Below are 20,943 nucleotides of genomic sequence, written 5' to 3' on the forward strand. Positions count from 1 at the left end.
TACAAAAATAAATAAATTTGCTATTAATGTACTTAACTATACAAATAATTTTAAACAATTATTTTTTAGTGAGAAATGTTATTACTTGTGCCGGTAATAATTCGGGTCCACGAGAGCCCCCAACACTTCCCGACATCATACTTAACATTACTCGTGCAAAATTTTGGAATTGATCATTTTCTTGCATTTGTTTTTTCATCTGCTCTATTTCCGTTTGTCGTTGTACTTCTCGCAACTCCATATCTTTAATTTTCTCTCTCATTTCCTTAAATTTGTCTGTCAAATCTGAATTTGAGTGATAATCTTGCCAATACATTGAGCTGCGTTTACATTGCTCTGGGAACACTTGGCTAGGCAGCGCACCAGCTCATAAACATCGTACCCGACCAGAATGCTCAGGTCCATAAACCTCACTATATAAAGAATATAATTAAAGTTGAACCATATGTAATAACTTTTACAAATAATGAAATGAAATTATAAGTAAATTGTTACCGAAATGCCTCCTCATGGACTTCCAGTGGTTGTGTTCCTTCAGGTTTATCTTTGAGGAGACGATCTACAGCCTCTTTAAGTAAATTCTAATAAGAAAATAAATTGTTACTATAAATAAAAAAAATATAAAAGTTAACTTAAAAAGTAAAATATTATTACCTCAGTTCGTATTGCCTCATCGTCAATAGCGGCACCTCCTTTCTTTCTACTTCTCCGACTCAATTGTTGTATTTCAATACGACTTGGTTTTCTACCATTCTCTTGAGACTAACAAGATAAGAAATCCACATTTAACAACAAATATTAATAGAATAAATTATTCTATATGTGCAACAACTTATATTGCTAATTTACACATTCCATCAAAAGCTAACTAATATACATTGCATTGCTTGTAATCAATATTTAGAATCTCATAAAACCTTGAAACTTCAAGGATAAAAGCATGAGTGTAAAACAATAAATGAACAATGAGAAACTAACTATAAGGAAGAAAAGAAATAAATTTGATTCTTACAAATTTATATTCCAATGACGGAATATTAGTGCGTCCCTGTGCATGAGTCCCTTTCTTTTTGTTTGCATTTTCTCTATTGATTTTTGAAGTTTTCTAGCACAAAAATTTATAATGAAATTATAACATTTATAAACAGATATCAAAAATAATTCATACTAGTTATACCTCAGTAGACTTCCAATAGTTACATAAAACTTCCCAAGTTTGAGGTGTTAATCCATGAGGAATGGGTTGTATTGCAACAAGCTCTTCTAGTGGAATATTTGAATCATAAGATGTAGCTTTCACTTCAGTCCTCCACCGTCTCCATGCGGCCCCCATCATTTGCATTATAACTCTTCTATGGTGATTGGGGATATAGAAACGTGACTATAAACATAAAATGAATTAAATATGTTCATTCTTTAAATTTAAATTTGAAGGTAAACACTTGTAAACTTACAGTAACAAGTTTCCATGCATCATTCAATCGATTTGTCGGCATTTTTCTCCAATCTAAAAAGTGTAGAGGCAACACAAGTCCATTCCGTGCAATAGTCCCAATAAAATTTGCAAGCGTCGGTTGTAGATCACCATAAGGTTGTCCCCTTTCATTGAATTCAACTACGAGCACATGATCGGGATGTAATGCATGAATATCTCTCATGATAGTCTTGCCACGTTTTCTTTGCTGACTTTGGGATGAAGGCATGACCTCATTTTCAACTGAAAAAAAAAAGTAATTTGCACTTAGTGTTGTAAAAATAATTTACTGTTCATATCCAAAAATATTTCTCACCTTGTTCATTAACCTCCTCATTTTGTATCTCCAATGGTGAATGGGATGTTGTGTATTGTGATTCATTTTCATCATCAACTCTTCTGTTACTTGATTCTTCTCTCCTAAATCGTCTTTGGCTATTTTGGATTAGCTTTCGCATTCTTATATTTGCCATTTTCAAAAGTTACCTACATAACACAATATAGAAAGTAGTAAGAGTTCAAAAAAACCTGTCACATACAGTAAGCTACAGACACTTGGAAGCATTGATCAATTATAACATGAAAGATTTGAATGAACTAGAAGTAGTCATGAACTAGAAGTAGAGATATAAATTTATGATCATGATGGAGGGATATGACTAATGCAGCCAACCCCAAGTTGCTGGAAAAAAAAACCATAACGATGGTGATGAAACAAGTTAATTTCATCACGAAAGATTTAGACAATACGGGTTAATTTCTGTGCTGCATTTGACTAAAATCAAGCAATTGGTTATTTAGAAAGCTGCTAATGATGACAATGAGTTACTAATTTCATCACAAACCATATGAATTACTAGTTTCATCACAAAAAAACATAAAGGTATAGGAGTTAGCTTATAGAATGCCATCCTTCTACTGCATAATTTAAAAAAAAAAAAAAACCAGTTGTATGGTCTCTCTAAGATGCAATAGTTAAACCTATACAAAGAAGACTTATTCACTTTCAAGAGAAAGACAAAGGATTCAAGTACAGATTCCATATCTGATCAAACATAAAGGTTAAAAACAGAAAAGTTACTGAACATCCATCATCACAATATAAACATGGAAACATTGGTTATTCAAAACAAGTGCATAGACTTAGCATAATCGAGTGTTTGGAATCAGTATAAATATAGCCATAGTTGGTATTTACTAATTAAAAAAATACCCAAATTTAAAAATATAAATGATTCATGCATCAGTTGTGGCACACAGAATTGTGCAATATGTTGGTTATAACACAAAGCATCAGTTAGAGTTGGTTTTCTTCTTCAACTTTTACTTAAAAAAAATTGTAAATTTGTATGATGATTAGAATGGCAATTTGAAACATAATTTAAGTAGGAATTAGAGAGCCTATGTAAAAACAATCTTAAACCAATAAAGATGACAACTAGCATAAATTTGCATTCCAAATATACAAGCCAACATTTATTTTGAGTCTACTTGAGAGGAAGGGAGCCCAGATGATAGAAGGGAGGAAAGAAAGCAACCAATTCCCTTGTCCGCTTCAGTAGAAGCCAAAAGGAGCATTCTCATTTGTCAAATTAAAAATCCAAGATTCTTAGAAAGATTACATAATTGTTCCTCTGCTTCTTTTCTATTGTTCAAACAACATTTAATACATTACCCTTTCTACTTCAAATCCTTAGTTTCTAAGAATCTTCAAGATCTGAAGCATGCACAGTTAGCTCATCAAAGTAAGATCACGATACTAAAACTATCTAAATGCAGGATTGAGAATGGGAGGAATAAAGTTGGTTACAGGTCATTCAGAACATCAGGAAATCACAGGCTCTTGTAAGACACATGAAGCAAGACCTAAAAACCCTAACACCAGATAGGAATCGGAAATAGGTCAAATCCTCTGTAGAAGGCTTCCAAAATCAATAAGCAACAAAATAAATAAAAACTTGAAAACAGTGACAGAAGGAATCGGCGACGATAGCTAGGTTGTACCTTGAAGGAGGAGGAGGTTATGCTAGCTGCGTACCTGGGAGGAGACGATCGTTCTCCTGGCTGTGTAACTGGAAGGAGGCGGAGGTCGGAGGTTGGAAGGAGGCGGAGGTCGGAGGCTGGTCGTCATCGACGGGATGAATCTGACAACGATCGACGACACAGCGATAGCGACGAACACTTTGGCAGAATTGGAAATCGCGGGAGTAAGAAGAGGGGGAGGGAGATATAGCGGGAACGTATAGGGTAATTTTGGGTGTTGTTTGAGTGAGGGTGTAAAATACCGGAAAATAGGAGAATATTAAGGAGGGAATTTTCTGAAATTTTTAGAAATTTTTCGGGAATTTTCGGAGCTCGTACAGACGAGTTAACGGGGATAAAAATAGGGCCCCGGAAAAGCCTGTTTAGGTTATCCCATTTAAGTGAGGAATGTTTATATTTAAATTTTCTTTTTCTTTTATTTTCTTTACTCATTTTTCCCTTCTCTGCCTCGCCGAAAGCCCGTGTGCCGACTCCTCCTCTGCGCACACCCGAGCCGTCGGTTTGCCCTAATCGCTGGCCTCGGCGGTTTCTTCCTCGCCGGCGCTTGATCAAGAGCCGAACCCCTCTCCTCTCTACGCCTTCTCCACCCGACAGCACCGCCGGGTGCTCTTCCTCCTCGCTGAGCGACGCGCCGCCGCCACCCCAGCCGACAGCCGAAGCCCTCATCTGCCGTAGCCCTTGCCGTGGAGTTCCCAGCGACGCCGCCGCAACTCACAGAGCCGACCCAATCTTCTCGGCCGATCCTCTGTGCCGGCAACCGAGCCCTAGCGCCGACTCTTCCCCTTTTTTCCCTCGCTGTGGAGATTCCGGTGCCACCACAGCCGACGGCCGAGCCTCTCTGCCGACGCCACCGTGAACCCTAGCCCCGGCCGACCAACTGACCCGAGACTTCTTCTTCCTCTCGAGTCACTCCGACCACAGGAGCACGCCGACTTTCCTCCCTTGTGCCTCTGCTGACCTTGGTGAGGAGGTCATTCTGTTTCGATTTAATGCTCCCTATTGGTGTTGCCCCTTATGCTGGCTATTATTGGATGTGATTTTTAACCTGATATATACTTGGAGGCATAATTGATGTTCCCTTCTGATATGATTCACAGGTGTAGGGTTCGGTGGATTAGTGAGCACGAGGGTAGTATTGTGCTGTGTGTTGTTTTTGGTTACCAGCAGCAATAATCCTTGTGTGGATCAACAATCAAGGCTGTGCGTTTGAGGTAATAGACTTAAATTATGTTGGTTTAGGTCTAAGTAGTTGGATGATTATGAGTAGATTGAGGTTGTGTATATGGATTAGGGTTTTGCCCTAATTTAGTGTAAAAGATTTTATTTAGCTATTTATATGGTTGTAGCTAAATAAAATATATATTTCTATTCGTCATACAGGACTTTGACGCGAGACGAGTATCTCGATTTCCGGATTGGACCTTTTCCTCTTGGAGGCGGGTACTTTTGAATTATTGTCTTTGATATGCTTAGTAATGAAATTAACAATTTGCATTAATTGTGTTTTCTTATTTGTTTCGGTTAATCACTGCCCGATACATGTTTCCTGCTTGATTGATTGTTTGTTTGCATCTCGTATTGATACCTATCTGATTTCACATGCTCATGGGTAGTGATATAACCATGTTTTACCATGTCAGGACCTAGGTTTGATACCTTATTTGATCAGTATATCTTGATATGATATATTCACTATGGTGCCCATTGTTATATGTCCAGAGGTTGGTTTAGTATATTACCATGCTTAGTGACATACACCATTTGCATGATCGCATGCTGTGCGATAGATTGCTCCATTATTGTTGAGCACATTGCCAGTTTCATCACTGTTCGGTGCTCCGTTGTGACGCTCATGGGTAGCGTGACACAGCGTGGTAGCACGTCCGTTTGGCTCTTCCGGTGCTCCGTTGGTTCGCTCATGGGTAGTGTGACACAGCGTGTAGCACGTTAGAGATCCCTCCCCGTCATAGCGTACCTGGAGATGAGAGCATTGCGCTCCCCCATTTATGATTTGGGGTAGGAGTATGTGTGTACTCCGACAGCATCCCGTCCACTCGGTCACTCATCAGGAGTAGTGATGCAGAGTGCGCGGTTGTCACAGCTCTACCCACTCGGTCCCACTTTTGTTATGAGTTGGCTGACTGGCGTCAGGGGTGACCATGACATTGGCATCATATGCATGATGCATTTATTGTTTGTGATTGTGTTTTTTGCATTTATATGCTGCATATTGTTTGAATACCTATGTTTGACATGCATACAGGTCTTCTATACCTTTCGGACTCTTTGTCCTTATAGCGGGTCCTGGTTAGTACAGATTCTCATGTCTACTTCGGTTTGCATTTATCTTTATTTTTATCAGGAGATTGTACGCATGATTAGTGCTAGGTGTTATTTCTTTACTTTGCATATCAATTGTACCTGCTGAGTGTTGGACTCACCCCGCCTCCATTGTTGTTATTTTCAGGTTGATGCTGTCAGGAGAGAGTTCCAGTCGCTAGTCCTCACTACACGTAGTGCTAGATCCCTGCAGACCTCGATGATTTATCTATCATTTAGTTTTGTTTTTTTTTGTTTGATTATGTGTGGTCTTGGTTATTTGGATACTTATGGACATTGTATGGATTTTATTATGTCGATGGATTTGGATTTGGATTTATTCTACTACATGCCTTCCTAGACGGCAGAAGAGGTAAGTTCATCGGATTTGAGCTTTACGAGTGTAGTTGAGTAGGGTGGATTTCGAGTCAGAGTACTATTGTTTGTGATTACTATTATTAACTGCGTGGTTGTGACAGCAGAGGCTGAATATCTATATAAACTGCGTGGTGATTGTTTTTATTTATTGTTATAATTCCAGTCGCCTGTGGCTGAGGTATATGTGTTATGTAGAAGTTTCAGATTATCCGCCGTACAGGGGAGATGCTGCCGAAATTTCTTCGGACAGGGACTCCTCTGGGGCGTGACAATTTAGTTGGTATCAGAGTGCCAAGTTTGGCGATACTTGTTGGATTTTTGTATTTTTGGATTTTCGAGATTTATCTTATACCAATTTATTTGGTATCAGAGCGGGTTATGATACCTGCTTTTGGTTTTCTGGAGATTTATCGAATACCTGTTGTTGGTATTCTGGATATTTGGGTTAGCTAGGTTTGTGAGTCAAACTGGGCATTTTCGGATTTTCGATATGGTTATGTTTCGGATTTTCGTTTCGGATTTATATGGATTTCTGGTGATTTTCATGTTCGGAATTTTGAGGTCAGAAGTTGGGGATTGGATAGCGATGGAACATCTCCAGACGGCATATAGGTATGATGTTTAATTTTATAGTTTATAATAGGTATTAACATTCTTTATGTAGTACCTGTTTGGTTGTTGTAGCACATATTACCTGTGATGGGTTAGCCATTGAGCATGGTTGATCTTAATAGAGATCAAGGATTATAGTCTCTGGTGATTTTTCTTATCATACCATCAGTAGTTTAAGCTTCTGTTACTACTAGTAGGAGATGGAGGCACATACCAGCCTCTACTATTGTTAGCTGGGTAGTGGATGATACCTACATAATTCCTGTTGATTTAGTCAGTAGAGTTTTTATACTCATATCTTTTGGATATTAGGGTATCCGATACGATGAAAATTGGTCATTTGGGGAGTTATCAGTTTTGATCATTGTTGAGAATGATTTGAGGTTGAGGAATATTGTGAGATCAGATATTGTGATGTGTTGATTTCTAATGATTTATGAGAGTAAATGTTATGTGGTTGTCTGATGATCTATTACTAGATATTTGTTTGGATGATTTATTAGTGGATAATTATTGTGATGATCTATTATTTGGGTTGTTGTTGATGGTAACATAGTGAGTGTCATGTATGATATTCACAGGTTTGATGTTTATAGTTGGTGATCAGATTATAAATCGGGTGCTAGAGAGTTTATGGTTTAGAGTGCCTATGAGATTTTAATAAATCTGGTTAGTTGTGGTTAGTTAACAGGATGATAAAAATTGATAATTGCTTCCTCTGATATTGGACTATGTGGATAAATAATGATTGATGTTTTGAATGCTAACTTGCTCTCATGGGGAGTAGAGACTTATTCATTTGATATTATGTGGGCTGATATTTTTGAGGATAAAAAAAAAAGAATGGATTGATGATCTTGAATTCTGACTTTTTATTTTGGGTCGTACACATTTATACATATGATTATTGTGGGTTTCTAGTAGATTATACCTGAGTGGTTAGACATACATGTCTGATTTTTTTTTATTGGAGGTATTCGTCAATTAAAAATTATGTTGTGGAATGTGCACATATGTTTGAGTGTTTTATTGGTTGTAACTTATTGATTTAATCTGAGTTGTGATATGTGCAGATGTGTTCGGTGTAATATTCGAGGTATTTTATTGATTATATTTGATTTGTGGATGCACTTGTGTCTATTAGGCTTTGTTGGAAGTATTACGTTGATTATACTATTGGCATAGGTGTATATATGCCATGTGAAGTTGTTTGAGGTGTATTGTCGATTATACCTATGTTGATATATGCACACGGGTTCGGTAGGTATTGTTGGAGGTATCACACTGATTTATACCTGTGCTATGAGTGTGTTTGGTGTGTACAAATTGGAGGATTATGTCGATCATACATATGTTGTGTGACAAGTGTGCCAGGTGTATTGTTGGTAGCAGCATGATAATTCTGCTTATGTGGAATGCAGGGTGTGGAGTGTCTGCATTATGCCATTTGTTGGATTACCCTGTCAATCCATATTCTTATCAGTGGGTAACTCACTACGATGTTGATGGATTTGATTTATTTACTAGGTTGTTTATACCTTTGGCTGCCCACAGTGATCTGTGGTAGAGCGACCCGAGATAGTCACTGGTTAGATAGTTAGGTGCTTTGGGCACTTAGGTTTGTTCTCCCACATATTGTGGATTGGTTGTAGCGGAGCATTGCTCCCATATTTATTGTGGATACATATTTCGGATTATTTGTGGTGGAGCGTTGCTCCCACATATTGAGGATTTCTTGTGGTAGAGCGTTGCTCCCACATATGTGGTGTTTTCTGTGATGAAGCGTTGCTCTCACACGGGTGGATCTATTCTTGGTGATTTGTATTGTTGGTGATTATATTTCAGACTTATTGTCAGGGATCTTATGGTTAGAAATGTCTGTGATACGGACATTATGGGTCATGATTTTACCACTAGGGTTTGGGAAGCCTTAGATGTTTTCAGAGACTTGATGATTTTGGTATTCCCAGGATGTTTGGATCGGTTTCCATTGTCTTTGTTGATGATGTTGTGATCTATTTCGGAGTTACGGTGAGTCACGTACATCAGCTTTGCATAGTTCCAGAGATGTTTCGGTGGAAAACGTCTAGATGTGAAGATCAGTAGTGCGTATTTTGGTTGTCTTTTGTGAGATGTTTGAGACACACGGTCACCAGTAAGAGTATACCGTGGTTCCACAGGAGGACGAGTTTGTTACCGTTGGGAGTAGACGGAGTCTATAGAAGAGGCTCGCAACTTCCTTTGTTTGGCTCGATATTTCCGGAGATACGTTGAGGGTTTCTCTCATATAGCTATGTCAGTGACACGCCTGACTTGGAAAGGCGTGAAGTTCACTTGGACTAAGGATGACAAGACCAGCTTCTAGGAGCTGAAGCGGAGATTAGTGTCGGCTCCGATTTTGGTTTTACATTCTGGAGAGGACGGATATGTCCTCTACACCGATGCATCTATTCAGGGTTGAGCGCTGTTCTGATGCAGCACGATATGGTAGTCTCCTATGCTTCTTGTCGATTGAAGGAACATGAGAAGAACTACCCTGTACATGATCTGGAGCAAGTCGTCATAATTTTTGCCATGAAGATTTGGCGACATTATTTATATGGCGTTACATTTGAGATTCTCACTGACCATAAGAGTCTCAAATATCTGTTTACTTAGAAGGAACTTAGTCTCCGACAGAGGAGATGAATGGAGTTCCTGAAGGATTATGATTGTACCATTAGCTATCACCCGGGGAGAGCTAATGTGATTGCCGATGCGCTTAGCAGGAAGTCCGGAGGGACTTTAGCTTGCCACCGAGTTGTGGTCACAGACGTGATTTAAGATTTCTCCGATTTGGACCTTGAGGGGTAAGGACATACAGAGCAGGGTACTCTGGTTACCATGGTTGCTCAGTCATTGATCAGGACGAGGATACGAGAGCCCTAGGCTGCTGATCAGTATTTGCAATTTATTTACAGCCAGATAGCTTCCGGGCAGCAGACCGAGTTCACACGAGACGAGGAGGGTGTTATACACTTCCGAGGCAGATTATGCGTACTTCAGTCTCATCCGGTCTTATAGGAGTTACTTCCGGAGGCTCATCGCTCATGATTTACTGTCCACCCAGGCGGTACTCGTATGTACCAAGATTTGAGGCGTTTCTATTGGTGGAATGTTATGAAGAAAGACATCGCGTAATTTGTAACGAGAGGTTTTGTCTGTCAGCAGGTGAAGGCTGAGCACCAGAGACCTACAGGGTTACTTCAGCGGATTCCTATTCCTGAGTGGAAGTGGGATCACATTACCATAGACTTTGTTGTAGGGTTACCGAGGACACGACGAGACCATGACGCGATTTGGGTAATCGTTGATCGATTAACCAAATCTGTGAACTTTTTAGCGATTCAGAGGACTGATTCCCTGGATCGTTTGGCAGATCTGTATTGTCGGGAGATTATCAGACTACATGGTGTTCCGTTGAGTATCATTTCGGATAGAGATCCACGGTTCACGTCTCGTTTCTGGCAGAGTCTGCAGCAGGCCTTGGGCACACAGCTCCGTTTCAGTACAGCTTTCCATCCACAGACAGATGAACAGTCAGAGCGGACCATTCAGACTTTAGAGGATCTGCTGAGGTCATGTGTTATGGATTTCGGAGGCAGTTGGGAGGACCATCTGCCGTTAGTAGAGTTTGCTTACAACAACAGCTTCCATTCGGCTATCCGGATGGCACCGTTTAAGGCGTTGTATGGTAGACCTTGTCGGACACCCGTCCTCTGGGATGAGGTTGGGGAGACCCAGTTGTTGGGACCTTATAGAGCTCAGCAGAACGAAGAGTTGGTCCGTATTATCAGACGGATGATGTTAGAGGCGGAGGATCGCCAGAAGAGTTATGCTGATCGGAGACGCAGACCACTAGAGTTCTCTATTGGCTACCATGTATTTCTGCGAGTTTCACCTACGAAAGGGGTGAAGAGATTTGACCTTAGAGGTAAGCTGGCTCCGCGGTATATTGGCCCTTTCGAGATCTTGGAGAGGATCGGAGAGGTAGCATACTGGCTAGCACTACCACCGTCCTTGGTAGGCGTGCACGATGTATTCCACGTATCTATGTTGAGTAGATACGTGCCTGACCCGACACATGTGCTGACAGATGTCTTAGTTCCAGTTCAGCCTGACGCCACATATGAGGAGATTCCGGTACGGATTCTGGATCGGAAAGAGCGTCAGTTGAGGAACAAGACTGTCCGGCTGGTTAAAGTCGGATGGCAGCATTATTCGGACGAGGAGGCTACTTGGGAGCTCGAGGATACTATCCGAGCTCGATACCCCCATCTTTTCACTTGAGGATGTGAATTAATTTACCGTTCAGCATTTATGCTTTATATCTGTTGTTAGTACTTGCTGATGGTAGATAACGAAATTTGGGGATCAAATTTTTATTAGTGGGGGAGAATGTAAAATACTAGAAAATAGGCGAATATTAAGGAGGGAATTTTCCGGAATTTTTAGAAATTTTTCGGGAATTTTTCGGAGCTCATACGGACGAGTTAACGGGGATAAAAACAGGGCCCCGGAAAAGCCTGTTTAGGTTATCCCCTTCTCTGCCTCGCCGAAAGCCCGTGTGCTGACTCCTCCTCTGCGCGCACCCGAGCCGTGGGTTTGCCCTAATCGCTGGCCTCGGCGGTTTCTTCCTCGCCGGCGCTTGATCAAGAGCCGAACCCCGCTCCTCTCTGCGCCTTCTCCACCCGACAGCACCGCCGGGTGCTCTTCCTCCTCGCTGAGCGACGACCCCTCGGTCACTTCCTCTTCTCGTTTTCTCCTACCCGAGCCGAAGCCCTCCTCTGCCGTAGCCCTTGCCGTGGAGTTCCCAGCGCCGCCGTCGCAACTCACAGAGCCGACCCAATCTTCTCGGCCGATCCTCTGTGCCGGCAACCGAGCCCTAGGGCCGACTCTTCCCCTTTTTTCCCTCGCTGTGGAGATTCCGGTGCCACCACAGCCGATGGCCGAGCCTCTCTGCCGACACCACCGTGAACCCTAGCCCCGGCCGACCAACTGACCCGAGACTTCTTCTTCCTCTCAAGTCACTCCGACCACAGGAGCACGCCGACTTTCCTCCCTTGTGCCTCTGCTGACCTTGGTGAGGAGGTCATTCTGTTTCGATTTAATGCTCCTTATTGGTGTTTCCCCTTATGCTGGCTATTATTAGATGTGATTTTTAACGTGATATATACTTGGAGGCACAATTGATGTTCCCTTCTGATATGATTCGCAGGTGTAGGGTTCGGTGGATTAGTGAGCACGAGGGTAGTATTGTGCTGTGTGTTGTTTTTGGTTACCAGCAGTAATAATCCTTGTGTGGATCAACAATCAAGGCTGTGCGTTTGAGGTAATAGACTTAAATTATGTTGGTTTAGGTCTAAGTAGTTGGATGATTATGAGTAGATTGAGGTTGTGTATATGGATTAGGGTTTTGCCCTAATTTAGTGTAAAAGATTTTATTTAGCTATTTATATGGTTGTAGCTAAATAAAATATATATTTCTATTCGTCATACAGGACTTTGACTCGAGACGAGTATCTCGATTTCCGGATTGGACCTTTTCCTCTTGGAGGTGGGTCCTTTTGACTTATTGTCTTTGATATGCTTAGTAATGAAATTAACAATTTGCATTAATTGTGTTTTCTTATTTGTTTCGGTTAATCACTGCCCGATACATGTTGCCTGCTTGATTGATTGTTTGTTTGCATCTCGTATTGATACCTATCTGATTTCACATGCTCATGGGTAGTGATATAACCATGTTTTACCATGTCAGGACCTAGGTTTGATACCTTATTTGATCAGTATATCTTGATATGATATATTCACTATGGTGCCCATTGTTATATGTCCAGAGGTTGGTTTAGTATATTACCATGCTTAGTGACATGCACCATTTGCATGATCGCATGCTGTGCGATAGATTGCTCCATTATTGTTGAGCACATTGCCAGTTTCATCACTGTTCGGTGCTCCGTTGTGACGCTCATGGGTAGCGTGACACAGCGTGGTAGCACGTCCGTTTTGCTCTTCCGGTGCTCCATTGGTTCGCTCATGGGTAGTGTGACACAGCGTGTAGCACGTTAATGATCCCTCCCCGTCATAGCGTACCGGGAGATGAGAGCATTGCGCTCCCCCATTTATGATTTGGGGTAGGAGTACGTGTGTACTCCGACAGCATCCCGTCCACTCGGTCACTCATCAGGAGTAGTGATGCAGAGTGCGCGGTTGTCACAGCTCTACCCACTCGGTCCCACTTTTGTTATGAGTTGGCTGACTGGCGTCAGGGGTGACCATGACATTGGCACCATATGCATGATGCATTTATTGTTTGTGATTGTGTTTTTTGCATTTATATGCTGCATATTGTTTGGATACCTATGTTTGACATGCATACAGGTCTTCTATACCTTTCGGACTCTTTGTCCTTATAGCGGGTCCTGGTTAGTACAGATTCTCTCTTGTCTACTTCGGTTTGCATTTATCTTTATTTTTATCAGGAGACTGTACGCATGATTAGTGCTAGGTGTTATTTCTTTACTTTGCATATCAATTGTACCTGCTGAGTGTTGGACTCACCCCGCCTCCATTGTTGTTATTTTCAGGTTGATGCTGTCAGGAGGGAGTTCCAATCGCTAGTCCTCACTGCACGTAGTGCTAGATCCCTGCAGACCTCGATGATTTATCTATCATTTAGTTTTGTTTTTTTTGTTTGATTATGTGTGGTCTTGGTTATTTGGATACTTATGGACATTGCATGGATTTTATTATGTCGATGGATTTGGATTTGGATTTATTCTACTACATGCCTGCCTAGACGACAGAAGAGGTGAGTTCATCGGATTTGAGCTTTACGAGTGTAGTTGAGTAGGGTGGATTTCGAGTCAGAGTACTATTGTTTGTGATTACTATTATTAACTGCGTGGTTGTGACTACAGAGGCTGAATATCTATATAAACTGCGTGGTGATTATTTTTATTTATTGTTATAATTCCAGCCGCCTGTGGCTGAGGTATATGTGTTATGTAGAAGTTTCAGATTGTCTGCCGTACAGGGGAGATGCTGTCGAAATTTCTTCGGACAGGGACTCCTCTGGGGCGTGATAGAGGGAAATTAGTGTAAAGTCTTTTTTTTTATTTTATTAAAATTAATATTTTATTTAATTATTATTTTAAATAAAATTAAACAAAAATAATAACAATTAAAATGGTTAATAGATTTTAGGTTAAAACTTGATGCGGTATGACAACACAATCTTCTTGACACTATTTTTTTCTTTTTAAATAATAATGTAATAATAACATCAATAATGTCTAATAACAAATAAATTGATAAAAATATGAATTATCATGAAAATGGAAATTATAATTATCATTTTTAATTACATTAAACAAAAAGAATAATAGTAACAATAAAAAAATAGGGAATTAAAAAATTAAGGACACTATCACATGTAATTAAAAAAATATTCCAGACTTGTTTCCTATGATTTTAATATGAATTGTAACGAGGTTAGATTTGATACAATGCAACACATTTTCAATAACTAACGACAATCTAAATTAATAAGACATGTAACTAAGATTTAACCTTGTGCCCTGCTTATATTGTAAACAAAAAAAAATTAATGTAAATTAAGCGACATTTTATAAGAGAACCACAATTAAATACCTTGTAATCATAAGGCTGCGTTTGGTTGGAGGTTATCCTTGATAACCTTAGTTATCTATCTAAAGTTATTAACGAAAACTCTGTTTGATTTAGGTAATTGGTAATTCCCAAGTAATGATCCATATCCGACGCATCAGCGAAAGGGGCATGCAACCCGAATTTGAAAAACCTCGAAAAAAGTAAGATTTTCCTTGATTCTGGGGTTAACAAAAAAATTTTTTTGCCAAAATACCCCTAAAATTTTTTATAACAAAAATTACATTTTAAATTATAAAAACTAAATAAAAAGATAAAATATGTGAAATTTTATTTAAAAATTAAAGTGGTAAAAACGTAAAAATTTAAACAACTTTAAAAAAACTTAAATTAATTTAAAAAAATTAAAAACGTAAAAAGAAAAATTATAAAAATTACGTACTTGCAATTGCCCATTTTTAGTACTTGCATTAAATTAAGTATAAAGAAAATTAAGTACTTGAATTTTAGTACTTGTTGCGAGTTCTGATCATTGAAGAACTAAGTGAAGTTGTTAGTCACTAATTGGCAAAGGAAGGAAGGATCATTGCAGAATAAGCTACCAAGCAATTCCATCTACCAATCACTACAACAGCAAAATGCTAAACAAACTGTAACTTTAATAGCTAAAGATGAAGGGAATCACTACAACAGCAAGATCTCACGGCAATTGCATCTACCAAGCAAGCTTGGCAAGCATAAGCAACTGCTAAGCAAACTGCAAGTGAACCAACTGCACAAATCATAATTCAGTCCAGAATCTGTAACTTTAATAGCTGGATTTATGCAGAGTTCTGAATTTTTCAAAAATTAAGTACTTGCATTTTAGTACTTGTTGCGAGTTCTGATCATTGAAGAACTAAGTGAAGCTCTTAGTCACTAATTGGCAAAGGAAGGAAGGATGATTGTAGAATAAGCTACCAAGCAATTCCATCTACCAATCACTACAACAGCAAAATGCTAAACAAACTGTAACTTTAATAGCCGAAGATGGAGGGAAGCACTACAACAGTAAGATCTCATGGAAATTGCATCTACCAAGCAAGCTAGGCAAGCATAAGCAACTAAACAAACTTCAAGTGAGCCAACTACACAGATCATAGTTCAGTCCAGAATCTGTAACTTTAATATCTGGATTTATGCAGAGTTCTGAATTTTTTAAAAATTAAATACTTGCATTTTAGTACTTGTTGCAAGTTCTGATCATTGAAGAACTAAGTGAAGCTATTAGTCACTAATTGGCAAAGGAAGGAAGGATCATTGCAGAATAAGCTACCAAGCAATTCCATCTACCAATCACTACAACAGCAAAATGCTAAACAAACTGTAACTTTAATAGCTGAAGATGAAGGGAAGCACTACAACAGCAAGATCTCATGGCAATTGCATCTACCAGGCAAGCTAGGCAAGGATAAGCAACTGGTAAACAAACTGCAAGTGAGTCAACTGCACAGATCATAGTTCAGTCTAGAATTAACTTTAATAGCTGGATTTATGCATAGCTCTGAATTTTTCAAAAGGGAAAAAAAATCTGAAACTGTCTGATCTTAACAGTACCAAAATGCTGTTAACTAATTGGTGTTGTATAGAGATGTTGAGATTTTCATGGTTTAAAGCATGAAATTTCAGTGGATGTAATTTCTGAAACCTGTGGCAGCTTAACTTAGCAAGTTAGATGCAGAAATTTACTTGCCAAGAACAGAATTAAATTTCTGAAGTCAAAAGTTGATAAGCCTAAGAATCAGTAAGTTGATATTCCTAAGGAACAGGAGCATGAAACAGATTGGATTACAGAAGATTATCTTCATTAAAGGGCAAAAGTATGGAGCTGGAATCTGGCATCCAGAAATTAGAACTGAAACTAAATTTCTCAAACTGTTTTACTTGATTCTGTTGCTAAATTTGTTTCTTAAGTTCAGATATGCAGGAATTTTTCAGGCTTGAGTCTGAATCTGAATTTTGAACTGGATTATCAAATCTGGAAATTCTGAATGGGGTCTTGAATTATAAATTTGTCAGATTTATTTGGAACAAGTGTGGTTGATTCATATGGTGCCAGATTGGGAAAAAGAATCATAGAATCTGTTGATGAATTATGTGATCAAGGATGTTGCTGAAATAAACTGAGATCATAAATTGAGATTTCCTTGAATTATCAATTTTGACTTAAACTGAGATTTCCTTGAATTATCAATTTTGAAGCTGAAGCTCATAAATCAAGCTTGAGTTCCAGAAATAAAACTGCACTCTGAATCCTACATTCTGATTTCTGATCTTAAACTGAAGTTTTCTCTTAAACTCGACACTACATGATCCAAACTTAAATTTATTTAGATTTGTTTATGATCAATTACTTGTAACTAGCACATGGCACACAACCTAAGAGAGCTAACACATGAAGTGAAGATTCTTGTTCTTTTTTTAAGTAACAATTCCTGTTGATAGAGCTTTAGAATTCTAAAGATAGTTTCAACATAATGAACGACAATACAAAAATCAGCTAAAGCTTTCATCATCAGTTTCATTGTTCACAAATGGAAGAACATCAACTATTGAGCCCTCTACATCAGTTCTAATTAATTCAACATCTACTCTATTTACATCACCCAATATCGATTCCGTATTAGAAAAATTATTATGAATAAAATGCATCATATCCATATCATCTTCATTGCCCATGTTGTATGTATCTCTTGGTGTGTGACGAATGGCACAGTACCAATCCTCCTCCTTTGGATCACGAACATAATAAACCATTTGAGCTTGCGTAGCCAAAATAAAAGGTTCATGTTCCTCACGTTCTCCTGTATGTATCAAGCGTGAAAAATTTAGCATTGAAAATCCAAATGGATCAATTTTGAAACCTGTAGCAGTGTTAACCCAATCACATCGAAAAAGAACAATTCGTCCACGACCACCATAATCAAGTGAGATGATATCAGTTAGTCGACCATAATAGATTGACTCATGATCATCATTATCATGCATCGCCTGTACCATAACTCCACTATTCTGCACCTTTTTATTTTTTTCAGATTCCACCGTGCGAAATGCAAACCCATTTATGTTGAACCCATGATAACTAAATGCTACTGGATTTGGACCACGTGAAAGCACCCTAAGATCTAAGTCATCGATTCGTTCATTTACTCGATCAACCTGTAAGGTACACATATATTTTTTACAGTAAAAAAAATTAGCAAGTCTATTTATTAAAAAATTGTAATATAAAATAAATCACATATATTACTTACTCGTCTTGCAAACCATTCTGGAAATTGCATTCTAACCATGTCATCCAACTGAGAATTACTTGGGCGTTGGCCATATCTATGTCTTCTCTTCAGTTCATTTTTAATTTCACTGTTCAATATCAACATTAATATATAATTAGAAAAAATGATTGATCATAAAACAATAAAAATTATGCAAAAAATTTAAAAAAATAGTAATACTTACTCACGATATGGTTGCAACACTGTACAATTAGAGAGAATATATCTATGAGCTTGAGTTAGAGTTTTGTTATCCAAGGTAACCACTTGAAGCCCTTTTGTTGGTCGCCCTACATGTGGAAACATCGGTAGTGTGGGAAACTCATCATTTGGTGTCTCTTTATGTCGTGTTCCGGGATTGTTTAATGAGCTGTTACCATCTATATAACGAGAACAAAACACAACACATTCATCTGCTAAATATGCCTCTACAATGTTAGCCTCTGGTCGTGCTTTATTTCTAACAAAATTTTTAAGTTTCCCCAGATATCTTTCTATTGGGTACATCCACCGATAATGTACAGGCCCAGCAATTCTTGCTTCATACGCTAAATGTACCACCAAATGAACCATTATTGTGAAAAAAGATGGTGGAAATATTCTCTCTAATTGACATAAAACCAAAATAACTCCTTCTTCAGCCTTCTGTAATTCTTCTTCTTGTAGGGTCTTCGCACACACTGTTCTAAAATATTCACACAAAATAATAAGTGGAGCAGTTATCTTTTTTGACAACACGCGACGAAGAGCAATTGGAAGGAATTGTTCCATCATAATATGACAATCATGGCTTTTCAAGCCCATAATCCTACAACGTCCAACATCCACACACTTTGAGATATCAGATGACATACAATCAGGAACACGAATATCTTTCAATACAGAACAAAATATCTTTTTTTCATCTTTAGACATAGAGTAACATGCAGGTGGCAAATACTCTCTACCATCTGATTGTGCCTGGGGCCATAATTGTTTCATAATACCCAAATTCTTTAAATCTCTACGTGCTGCATAATTATCTTTGCTCTTGTTGGAATCATCTAAAAGTGTTCCAACAATGTTGTCGCAAACATTTTTTTTAATATGCATAGGGTCCAAATTATGTCGGATCAAATTAAATTCCCAGTATGGAAGGCTAAAAAATATGCTTTGTTTTCTCCACATTTGTTCAATTGATCCTGTTTTTATTCTCACATTTGGTTGTGATGCATTACTCTTACCAAAAATCACATTCTTATTTAAGGTCATTCGTAGAACGTCAGATCCCGACAATGGCGCCAAATCCAACTCACGTTGCTTTGGTTTTCCATAACTTGACATTGTTCACAGTTCTGAATCTGGTGGTAGAAAACGACGATGCCCTCTGAATGACCACTTTTTGCCATGTTTTAGGTACACTGCATCTGTATTATCAGCACAAGTTGGACATGCATTCTTGGCATATGTATTCCATCCAGACAAACAACCTAAACCAGGAAAATCACTGACTGTCCAAAGTAATGCAGCCCACAGTTGAAACATTTTTTTGTCACAAGCATCAAATGTGGCAATCCCATTTTCCCATAAATCTTTCAATTCAGTCAATAAGGGGTGCAAATATATATCAATATCATTTCCAGGTGCTTTTGGACCTGGAATAAGGGTGGATAAAATAATAGAATAAGGCTTCATGCATTCCCAAGGTGGCAAATTGTAGGGCAGTAGGACAATAGGCCAAGTACTATGTGAAGTGCTTTGATTTTTAAATGGATTAAACCCATCAGCAGCGAGTCCCAAGCGTACGTTTCTAGGATCAGATGCAAATTCATAATGACGATCATCAAATTCCTTCCATGTGCGAGAATCAGCTGGATGCCTTAGATTTCCATCCGAAACACGTTTTTTGAAATGCCACTGCATATTTTCAGACGTCTTGGATGACATGAATAACCGTTGCAATCTTGGTTTTAACAGAAAATACCAAAAGACTTTGGCTGGAATTTTAACCTCGAGACGTTTTTTTTCCACCTTTATATGATCTTCTTGATGATTTCTGTAAATATTTCCATCTTGAAAGGTTACACACTTTGCAAACCTGTTCATTCTCACTTTCCCCCCAATAAATCATGCAATCATTTGGACAAGCGTGTATTTTTTCATAATGAAGTCCTAAACTAGAAATTAATTTCTTTGCTTCATAAAATGACTTAGGCACTTGAGCTTCAGATGGAAGTACTCGACAAAGGAAGTATGGAAGTACTCGACGAAGGAAGTCCAACAATGCTGTAAATGACTTATCACTCCATTTTCCATTCACTTTCAATTGAAATAACTCAACAAGGAATGACAGTTTAGAAAACTCTGTGCATCCAGTATATAGATGTTGTTTCCCTTCCTCTATTAGTTGATAGAAATCTTTCACATTAGAATTCATTGGTGTATGACTCGTTGATGCTCCAATGAAATTTTCATTACTTGTAGATCCTTCATGCATTCCAAATGCATCATGTAACATTTCTTGTATCATTGATTCATGGCTAGTTACTTCAGAAACTTGTTGCATCGAATCATGAAGTTCTTTGTTATCATGATCTTGTACAATTAGTTTTTCTCCATGAAAATTCCAGATGCGATAATCTTGTAAGATACCATTTATCATCAGATGTTCATGTATTGTCTCACGATCATGACTCAATGAGTTTATGCATTTGCAACAAGGACATGGTCTCGTGACATCTGGAGCCGCATCACCAAATGCATAACGTAAAAAATATAGGATTCCCACACGATACTCAAGACTGTCATGTGGCGCAGTCATCCATTGCTTCTGCATAATTTGATGTTGTCCAATAATTTATAAAAGTTAACACATTGAAGCAAGATTTATCAAAATTAAAGAAACTTCATAGATAAAATTTCAAAGAATTCAATAAACATATATATAAATACAATTCCTAAATATAAAAATGAAGCTTAGCATCATAGACATGTTGTAAGAAAACTACAATAATAAACTTGAAAAATAATATGGATAACTTGCAGAAAAAGACAAATTAAATTAAGCGATTCATTGAAAAAATTTACAAATCTACCGGCCAACACAAATGAAAACATAATCGATTATAATTTTTATCACCATTAACATATAAA

General features: G+C 38.4%; 1 protein-coding gene across 1 annotated transcript; it reads right to left on the minus strand.

Annotated features, from left to right (window-relative positions):
- Nucleotides 1–279: 279 nt before the first annotated feature.
- Nucleotides 280–1,374, minus strand: LOC122011164. Its single transcript, XM_042567583.1, has 5 exons — nucleotides 1,178–1,374; nucleotides 1,013–1,105; nucleotides 655–762; nucleotides 496–581; nucleotides 280–454 (listed from the first exon to the last, which is right to left on the minus strand). Exons 1-5 carry the CDS (start codon nucleotides 1,340–1,342, stop codon nucleotides 280–282), a joined length of 627 nt encoding a protein of 208 aa, XP_042423517.1. The 5' UTR covers nucleotides 1,343–1,374.
- Nucleotides 1,375–20,943: the final 19,569 nt, after the last annotated feature.

This window comes from Zingiber officinale, chromosome 8A, assembly GCF_018446385.1.
Source record: "Zingiber officinale cultivar Zhangliang chromosome 8A, Zo_v1.1, whole genome shotgun sequence".
NCBI classification, from domain to species: Eukaryota; Viridiplantae; Streptophyta; class Magnoliopsida; order Zingiberales; family Zingiberaceae; genus Zingiber; species Zingiber officinale.

What these genes read in the sequence shown, in the direction of transcription:
- LOC122011164 (XM_042567583.1), bottom strand. Translation starts at nt 1,342, where the DNA reads ATGCAAATGATGGGGGCCGCATGGAGACGGTGGAGGACTGAAGTGAAA. An exon ending in CGTCATTGGAATATAAATTT is followed by an intron (nt 763 to 1,012) that starts GTAAGAATCAAA and finishes TTATCTTGTTAG; the next exon opens with TCTCAAGAGAATGGTAGAAA. An exon ending in ATGAGGCAATACGAACTGAG is followed by an intron (nt 582 to 654) that starts GTAATAATATTT and finishes TTTTCTTATTAG; the next exon opens with AATTTACTTAAAGAGGCTGT.